General features: G+C 39.7%; 1 protein-coding gene and 1 long non-coding RNA gene across 5 annotated transcripts in view; one reads left to right on the forward strand and one right to left on the reverse strand.

The window, feature by feature from the left end:
* LOC110173964 (growth arrest-specific protein 7-like) overlaps positions 1 to 2,895 on the reverse strand; it is an 89,075-nt gene extending 86,180 nt beyond the window's left edge. For 2 of the 3 annotated variants that reach the window (XM_055150437.1, XM_020939987.2), the window contains exon 1: positions 2,527 to 2,895. In XM_055150437.1, the coding sequence (XP_055006412.1) occupies positions 2,527 to 2,706 (180 nt within the window). In that variant the 5' untranslated portion in view covers positions 2,707 to 2,895. The remainder of the gene's footprint in view (positions 1 to 2,526) is intronic. The other variant, XM_055150438.1, reaches the window with a different exon arrangement.
* A 3,726-nt stretch (positions 2,896 to 6,621) lies between these two features.
* Positions 6,622 to 9,581, forward strand: LOC110173965 (uncharacterized). 2 transcript variants are annotated; one of them, XR_008631765.1, is made up of 4 exons: positions 6,622 to 7,038; positions 7,817 to 7,966; positions 8,179 to 8,384; positions 9,267 to 9,581. It is a non-coding gene; the product is annotated as an uncharacterized LOC110173965 (long non-coding RNA). The 2 variants fall into 2 exon arrangements; XR_002319173.2 differs by lacking the exon at positions 9,267 to 9,581 and having other exon boundaries at positions 6,629 to 7,038; positions 8,179 to 9,163.
* Positions 9,582 to 9,908: the final 327 nt, after the last annotated feature.

Genomic DNA, 9,908 nt, shown 5'->3' on the forward strand with positions numbered 1-9,908 from the left:
TATACACATGATAAATACTGACCCCCCCTAAAAATGGTTCCAAAAAGACAATTAATTATCGTGACAGGCTTAACCAGAACATAGACTTTAAAATGAGGGCAGCACCCAACTGCTGAACACTTCCACCACAATCACACTACATATTGTTGTTGTTTCTAATGACTGTAAAGCCCTTTGTGTTTGATTTAACAAGTTGGGCTGTGATCTATACATCAGATATACATACACCATCTATAAGCCACCATACAAAACTGAAGGAGGTCAGAAACATTTACTCTTAAAGATATTCTGCTTTAAGGCATGTGGTACACCCTGCTGTTACTATTATTTACTAAAGTAGGCCTAAGTCATCTGGAAGAAAAAAAAAAAGGGTTAGGGTTCATAACTCATTCACAACCCCATGCTAAATGCAGCAGCATTCAGACTGATCTATTGTCTACAGCCTATTGTCATTATGCAAGTAAAGAGTTACAAAGGACCTCCTAATACCACAAAGATTTTACTAAAAACATACCTAGAGTTGTGTTTTCTTTCATTCACCCATGTTTGAGTAACCCTGCATTATTAGTCTGTCTACAACTCCAAAGCTCAAAATGCTCATGTTTATTAGAGATGGTCAATTGCAAGGCTGAAATCACCCAAATGATTCTAGTGAGAGCACTGGAGCACTTCCTGTATTACCACATGGGGGAACTGAGTGTTTTCAGTTTGAGAGAAGAACTCTAAAAATGCAGGGTTTGTGTGTTAAACATGTGTGACTGAAACAAAAACAATTCCAGCTATGTTTGTGATGAGGAAACAACATTATAACAGAGATTAGAAAATAGCATAAAACACTGAGGACAGCAACTAACAAATGTTACAAGTTAACCTCGGTGCCTTATTAAGGGAAATTTGTGTGTCTGAAGGTACGTTTATCAAGACAACTTTGGCTGTGTTTGTTCGATTGCCATGAAAATTCACAGTGACGTGTACTTTTACAGCATTTTAGACATGTGTGAGTTTCATTCCCAATTCTGGCTATATTCTAAATCAAGGTGAAAATAATTTGCATGTTTAGTCCAAAATAGCCTGGTTTGGGGCTGTGTGGGAGTGGTGTAATGGGCACAGGAAATGTATGTGAAAATGAACTTCTCATCAAAAACATGCATTTAGGAACCTATTTAGAGCTGGGAAAGTAAAGATCTCTCCAGTTTCACAAAATTTGAGACTATTTCTGCTAGAAAATATCCATTAAAAGAAAAACTGTTTATTTTCTCTATAAATTATTGGCAAGATAAAACATTTCCCATAGACTTCTATTATGGGAGAAATCAGCATGGGAAAACCCTTTTTGTTTAAAATGACAGCATACCAAAACACAAAAAAAATGCAACAAATTCAATCCTCTCACTGATTGTTCATTTGGGTGGGTCAGTCACAAGGATATCAGGAGTTATCCTGAGTTATGGAGTGACAGTATATCACATTATACAATAACTCAGCTATGGATTTAAGGGCTCATGGAAAATTTTGTAATTTTGTGAAAAAATTTGAAAATTCTTACATTTTACATAATTGTAAATTCAAATTTAACAGGAAAACATAAAATAAAAGCCCAAAACCTTTTTAGGCTTTTATTAAAAGGGGGTTGTCAAAATGGGCATTTTATAATAGGAGTCTAAGGAGCAACAAACAAAAAAAAGCACCAAAGTCAATCTTCTCACCAAGAATTCACACTAACCCTAACCAGTCGCACGGATAATAGCCAGTTTCTTTCCTCTGGCTATTATCAGTGCGACTCGGTACATATATTGTTATTGAATTATTGCTTATAATTCAAATTTACTGTACGTGGTATTGGGCACAAACTGGCAAATAAAGGGCTAATCATTTATGGTAATGTAAAGAATCAACTTGTCAATGAAAAGAGAACCACTTCTTGAAAAAAAATAAAATAAAATCATAATTTTTGCAAACGATTAATCTTTGCTAATTTTATGGCAGTTTTAAAAACCAAAATGCACAATTTGTACAAAACACGCCCAGTGTGACTTTTTTTTTTTTTTCCAAATTGATTTTTCCCATAAACAAAAATTCACAAATTTACACTGAACATCCACACTGATAGACCAAGTTACACTGGTCATAGTAGAGTAAAAAAAAAAAAAAGAAAACGCCCATAAAGGAATTATCACTTTGTTCACATTGGCAGTAGGTGGTATGTTGCAAAAACAGCACCTAAAAAAAGTTTGAAAAAGATGATTGTTTGACGATTTTATGGCAGTTTAAACAACGAAATACATTTATTACATATATTTGTTCGAAGCACTCCCAGTGTTCACGTATTTTTAACAAGTGACCGGGGATAGGCAGTGGTCACTGATGGGACGAATACTTAAAGTCAGAATACTTGAAGTCAGTATTCTGAGTACGTATTTACATTTATATCTATTCCCAACACTGGCTGTGATCAACACCAGTGACGGTCCCAACCCCGGACAATGCCCCGGCCCTTTCACCGGTGCCCTTAACCTCTCCTCTTACCTCCAAAACTTGTACGTAGCTGGACGGGAACCATCCGCGGGCTCCTTCCTTCTCTCCCTCCCACCATCCTCCGGGAAGCGCCTGCACTACACGGATCACATCCCCGGCGTCAAAGCTCAGACCCTGCTGGTGCTGCTCCCCGCTGAACGGGTACAAACTTTGACAGTAAGATCCGGACATGACCCGCGCTGTAAGCCTCCTCTCTCCGCCTAAAACATACAAGTAGTCCGTAAAAGTTGTGTCCAAGTGTCGCGACAGAGATCCAGAGGCGACGCGCAAGGATCGTTTAGCACAGAGTTGTGTTCGTCTTTACGCAAGGGCTGTCCACGCCTGTCTGTGTCTGCAGCCTCCCAGCGCTCTTTGGGCTGAGTTGAAGGCGCACCACAAGCACACGTACCCAGCAAGGGAAAGCGCGCAGGAAACGTACGACACGCTACAAAATAAAACCACGTAGGGCACTATCCAACCATAGCATTAAGTCTAAACTAGAACTGTGTGACTATAGTTTTGGCAAATCAACATTTAGCAGGCTATATTTTTCTTCCAGTCTACTGGCATTACGCTTCTCTTTGCTGTGAGACGTACGCAGCCCCAGTACTAGTTCGTTCATTTTATGTAACTTGACTTTTTCACGTGGGCTGAGGTTTTTGTGGAATGTCAACATGCCTGTGTACAGAGGGGTTTGCAAGATTCTATCATAAACTCTGACGATGATGACTCTCCCAAACAAGTACCAGGCCTGGCCCTGCTTAGCTTCTGGCGAGATCTGGCGAGATCAGGCTTTGATAAGCCGGTATGGCTCAAGTAAGAGTAACTGATTGAGTAGCCTACTGCTGGGCCGTAACATCTGATTTATAATTTAAAGGGAACGTAATGTAAACATCAAATACTGCACAAAATCTGGTGCTTTCTGTGGATAAACACAAAAATGAGACAAACTAAATCAAATAATTTCATGTCAACATAAAGCTTTTGTCACTTGGAGGCTTACTCACAGTGGGAAGGGGAACCAAAACTTTTACTATGAGTAGGTCTACTGTTACAAGTAAAAGTATGTTGCTTGAAAAGTATTCGGAAAAGTACAATTTCTTTCAAAAGTTACTGTAAATAACTGAAAGCTACCCACCTCTAGTTACTTTATAATATTGAGGTCTCTGGCAAGTCAGGATTTCATACATGGATAATTTTCTGTTGAAATGTAAGTTAATTGTGTTTGGTTCCCATGAGTTCTCAAATTACATCCACATTTATTTTGTATTATTTGATTTTACAATGGCATTATTGTTATTACAATAAGTCCATCATGCGTCATCCTCTTGATTATCTAGTAAACAGCGCCCTCTAGTGTACCAAAAGGCCACACTTGCATTAGACACTAACCAGAGATATTATTTTCATGTTACTATTTATTTTATAAAACGTTATGAATATTTTGTGTTAGGGGTTCTCAAACCTTTTGAGACGAGCGGCCCCTTATTTGTATGAAAATATTTCAAGGACTCCACCTTGTTCTCTTTGTTAAACTAAACCATAGACTGTATAAAGAAGTGCACAAAGGGAGTGAGATGTCACCCGTAGCGTTCAACTCCAGTCTCACCACCACAGCAGTTAAAGAGGCGAATTTGGAACTATTGATTTACAGACAAAATAGCAAAATAAAAATAAAAACCTCCAGGCTCATGTACAGCAGGCTAATACAAATATTTTAAGTTCAAAATGATGACAGCAGCAGTAACAGACTGAGGGGTAACTTTTTTTCCCCAATACAAAGTGAATTGGAGTGAGAGTTGATGGAGCACCCCCATGCTTACTTCATACTTTGAACATAGTGGCTAGCAGGTTAGTTATGTCCATTTATACAGTCTATTAACTAAACTAAAAAGAAAGAATTACCTTTTTCAAAACACACTCAAAATGGTCTAATTCAGTCCAAATACAGGAACATAACAAAACATCTCTTTCTATCCATCTTGACGTTGTTTGTTGTTGGTTTTGACATTGCTCTGCAGCTTGTCCACCAGCTCATTCTCTGGATGTGGACCTCCTCAGTGTGAGAGCTGCTTCACTGTGGCCGTGCAGCCTTTCACTGCATCATTTGCTTTTCTGAACCAGCCTCAGCTTCCAACTCACTAACATGTTTTCAAAGAAAAAAAAAAACATTAACAGGAGAGACTAACACTGTCACACAAACATGGATTCATACACAGAGCAGACACTGGTTGTGGTGAAGAAGAGCCGGACAGGCTGAGGGGGTCAATGATTTTGCAGAAAGGAAAAAGAGGGGAGGAATCTCTCCTTAAAGGCTGTGATTGGCTGACAGGGACATACAGTGCTTGGTGTCTTTCCTCTGAGCCAGGTTGTGCTGCAGGTCTGTTGTAGAAGACTCCTGGCTCTTCTTCATTCTCCTGTTCCTCGTCCAACATGGCCGACTGCACGCACAAACACATTTAATGCTCTCAATAAGAAATCTTTGTAAAGAAGAAGCAAAGTGTCAAAGAATTAAAACAACAACAAAAAAAAAAACAAGTAATTAAAAAACGTAAATAAAAAAAAGAGTCAAATCTGTTTATCTCTTTTTATGCCTGATATTCTGCTACTTAAATCCTATTACTGTCAGACGTGGGTAGTACTCAATTACATTTATTCCACTTTTTTAGAGACATTACTGAAAGTACTGTTCAGGGTACTTTTCTAGCACAGCACTGTGAGTAAGTCTACAGTAAGTCTATAGTAAGTCTGTTTCTTCTTCAGATATGATTTTGTTTCTCTTATTTTTGCGTGCATTATTGAATGTTTTGTCCTTACATTAACTTATATATTAAAATATTATAAATTATACATCAGATATTACATTTACTCTGCAAGTTACTGTAAATTGAGTAGTTGTTTCCCCAAATACTGCCTACTCTTACCTGAGTAATTTCTTGGACCACTTCTTTGTACTTTTACTTTGGTACTTTTACTAGAGAACAGTTTTTGACTACACTACCCCCCTGTCGCCAGCCCGAGGAAGCACTGTAGGAGCACCTTGGCCTTGATGATGAGCTCATGCTGAGAAGCTCAGTCAGCAGTGGTCTGTCCACACAGCAGCAGTGGTCTGTCCTCACAGCAGTGGACTGTCCTCACAGAAGCAGTGGTCTGTCCTCACAGCAGCATTGGTCTGTCCTCACAGCCGCAGTGGACTGTCCTCACAGCCGCAGTGGACTGTCCTCACAGCCGCAGTGGACTGTCCTCACAGCCGCAGTGGACTGTCCTCACAGCCGCAGTGGACTGTCCTCACAGCAGCAGTGATCTGTCCTCACAGAAGCAGTGGTCTGTCCTCACAGCAGCATTGGTCTGTCCTCACAGCAGTGGACTGTCCTCACAGCCGCAGTGGACTGTCCTCACAGCAGCAGTGGTCTGTCCTCACAGCAGCAGTGGTCTATCCTCACAGCAGTGGACAGTACACTCAGGTCCTCCACCTCATGTAGGCTACGTGAAATTACCATGGATTTTACTGCTATAATTTTGATCTACTTTTTATTTAATTCTTGAATAATATGTTATATACACATAAGAAGATTTCGTGCTTTTATTTTGGTAGTCAGCAGGTAGGAACTGTTATTGATAGAGACACACCTGGTTAAGAAACAGTAGTGTGGCGGGTCAGCAAAGAAGTCAATTAAAGTTAAAATAAAGTGAATAAAGTTAAAATGTTAAAAGGTCATTCTACCTCCAAAGTATGGGTCAGCCAGTGAGGTGTGTTTTTTGTAGTTGTTCATGTCTTCTATTTTCTTCTATTTATGTTTTGTGTCTTCTATATTATACCTTTTCTAATTGTAATTTATGTTAATTATTTTAGTTCGACGGTGGCGTTGGTGATATAGGATGCCTTTGATGCCACCAATAAGTCTCAAGATTGTACAAGCCACAATAAAGATTAAGCAAGAAGAAAAAGAACTCTTTATTGACTACACGAGGAGGTGGTGTGATAGTCGAACTCGGACCTGCATGATTCCCGGCCTCCTGGTGGTGACTTCCCATCATTATAAGAGTTTGCTGCTGCAATTGTGAATGAAGACACATGTTCATCGGTTTCCCTACGGTGGCCGACGGGGGCCAAAAGCACTGTAATAGCTCAATGCGTCTCATTTAGAGAAAACAATTTCAAGTACAGAAACGATGCAAATTCACAGGGTCAAACACAAGTTTAAACGAGGTACAAACAAAATACGTGGTGCAGATGAAAAAAACGCGCTGCAAGAAACAAAGACAAATGCATCATCATCAAATGCGCTGCAAATAGAGAAACGATGCAAAGCGCGAAACGATGAAAACCAAGAAAACACCTGCAAAAGAAAAACGCTGCATAAAGAGTCGCCACAACGGAAGTGCTCCAAACCTGCAGGGGGCGCTCAGTGTAACAGCTCAATGGAGAGACACACCGGCTGGACAGAGAGAAAGGATCTGCCTTTGAGAGACAGAAAACAGCTGACTGACGATAAACTACAGCGGGGACTTATGATTGTTACGGTAATGTGGCTTTTATTTGATTATATTCATCTACTGTGTTACGGTCATAACCCACAAAACTGTCAAATAAGTTTGTTTTAAACTGTGTTAACTGTGTGAACCTCGGAGCTTTGAGCTAAAAGTTTAGCTACTGATTTGGAGCTAACGCGATGAAAAGTCCGCTCAAACTTTCATATTTGGACAGAAAGCGTCGTTGCCCTGCAAATAAGTGCCATTTCTGGGTCTTTGCCTGGAACGATGGACCAGGCTGAGAGAGACTTTAGTGCAGCGGTTTTCAATAGGTGAGGCTCGCCTTCCCTGGGAAGCGCCAAAGAGCCACTGGGAAGGCGTGACACACGCGGACTAAGGCTCGGACTAGACAAGGACTAAACCAGAACTGAATCAGGACTGAGTGTGGGTGACTGTGGGCAAAAGGACTGGCGCAGAGCTCCACGCCCCACGGCGCTAAAGCAGCTGTCGTCTGATCGTGCTTTGCGGACACCTCCATGGGCTTGCGGTTTCTCTCTCTCTCTCAAGTCCAAGATTAGACCTGGTCTAGTCCGGGCCTTCACAGTCAATAATTAATGAAATATTTTTGGCAAATAATAATATCAGAGGTAGTTGACGTATTCTGAAGGGATCCTTGATTGGTGACTGTAAGGATTTTTTTTCTTTTTTGACTATTACTTAAACACAATACATCCAAGCAAGTACAGTAGTAAACTACTACTAACAGAGAAAACGGTAAAGAGAAAACTATTTGAAATATTTCATATTCATTTTCTTTTCTCATTTGCAGACTCCTGTATGAAGACACAACTTACTGCTGGGGCCACAGAACTGTTGGCTGATGAGACACTCATGATTCATGAAATGGGTCAAATGCAGATGACAAAGTAAAGCCCACACTGCACTGGAGGTGCTGAACCAGACTCCTGCCACAGATTAGGTATGGTGCATGTTGCATTGAAAACTCCAGTATTAATAAGGGCTGCAAATGAATCATGCTCATGTTGAAATCATGATTCAAAGAGTAAAAATACGCATTTCTCAAATGTGTGGGATTCTTCTATTAACTTAGCTGTTTCAATTTATATATTTTCCTGTAATCATTTTGTAGTTTTCCTAATGTGTGTGTCATTACTGGTTTTCACTCTGCAGGACCTGACTTTGAACCTATCAGACATAAGGCCCATTCTGCTCTTCCTCCTCCAGAAGACGAGAGATACATTAGACTGAGTGGCCCAAGTACATTGGTTCATGCCTTCACTGTCCATGTCCACACTCACTGAGGAGGAGGTCGTCCAGACTGCAGCAGATCTGTAGGGCCTCTGGTTGCATCAGGCCTTCCTCCTGCTGTCTCTAATGTGTGTTAATAATGATGTGTCCTTAAAGTTTAGGTTTAACTTCTAATTTCTTGCACAAGTAAAACAGTAAAATGGTGGTTCCTTTTCATCTTAGCTGAGGAGCACCTAAACAACTTCATCACTGAGGCAGTGTACCATGATAAATGTGGCCTTATATGATATTACCAAGTGTGTGAGACAAAACTGAAAACATATCATTTACTCATAAGTTTTTCTGGATGTTTTTCGTCTATACTGACATTTGTTTCATGGTGAAATGTGCCGTTTATTTAGTGTCTCTTTTTGGTAGTAACTGATTACATGCACTATAAGAATTTACTATTGTACTGCAGTTATGCAGATAATTTGTCCATTTTGAATTATCACCTGGTTCAGTAAAAAGGTAACAATTTGAGAGTACACTGACATACAGTTGTTTGTACAAACCTATTAATGCAGTGTGTGCGTAATGGGTTTAATGTTCGACTATTCACATTATGACAAACTATTTCCAGAAGTTCCTATGATTGTTTAATAAATCATCTTTTCTCAAAGGAGAGATGTCTTTTTTAATAAACCGACGTAAATGCATGCCCGGTATAAATGTAATCCCTTATCAATAGAAACAGACTTCATAATGCATATCCCATCACAGTTTTTGAAACTTTAAGGTCATTTAGTCTATTTTAGATGTATTCCAGAAATAAAGCCATTTTGTTTATGCAAAAGTTAAACATAAGTTTTCGCTTTTAACCATAAGATTTGGATGAGAATTATTAGAATAACTTGATCTCCTACAGTTTGAGTAATGTTTTTACCGATTCGTGTACGTAATTTGCGTGGTGCGTGTTGTTAGCATTAGCGTTAGCATCTAATAAAATAACTACACCTGTGTCATTTCAGCACGGCCTTTGGGGTCCGCGGACACTGCTACTGAGCGCGCCCCCTGCAGGTTTGGAGCACTTCCGTTGTGGCGACTCTTTATGCAGCGTTTTTCTTTTGCAGGTGTTTTCTTGGTTTTCATCGTTTTGCATCGTTTCTCTATTTGCAGCGCATTTGATGACGATGCATTTGTCTTTGTTTCTTGCAGCGCGTTTTTTTCATCTGTACCACGTATTTTGTTTGTACCTCGTTTAAACTTGTGTTTGACCCTGTGAATTTGCATCGTTTCTGTACTTGAAATTGTTTTCTCTAAATGAGACGCATTGAGCTGTTGCAGTGCGTTTGGCCCCCGTCGGCCACCGTAGTTTCCTCTTCATGAAGACGTTCAAGAAGCCAGACATTAAAGTTTATGTTTGGAAAGGGAAAAAAATTAAGGAGAAACTACAAGGAACTGTGTTAAGCCAGACAACAACTGCACAACAAAATAATAAAGGTGGACTTCATGCATAACAAGTTCAAAGTTTACCCAAGTCAAGTTTACAAGTTTAAAAACCACAAGTATTAAGTTTGTAAAGTATTAAGAAGATTAAACATGTTTGAAATAAGTGAAACTGAAAATGAAGGAACTGTTGCAGACAAGGTAGCAAAGACAGAGTCAGTAGA

Source organism: Boleophthalmus pectinirostris, unplaced genomic scaffold, assembly GCF_026225935.1.
Source record: "Boleophthalmus pectinirostris isolate CB_2022bp ecotype Guang Dong unplaced genomic scaffold, ASM2622593v1 HiC_scaffold_14, whole genome shotgun sequence".
NCBI classification, from domain to species: Eukaryota; Metazoa; Chordata; class Actinopteri; order Gobiiformes; family Gobiidae; genus Boleophthalmus; species Boleophthalmus pectinirostris.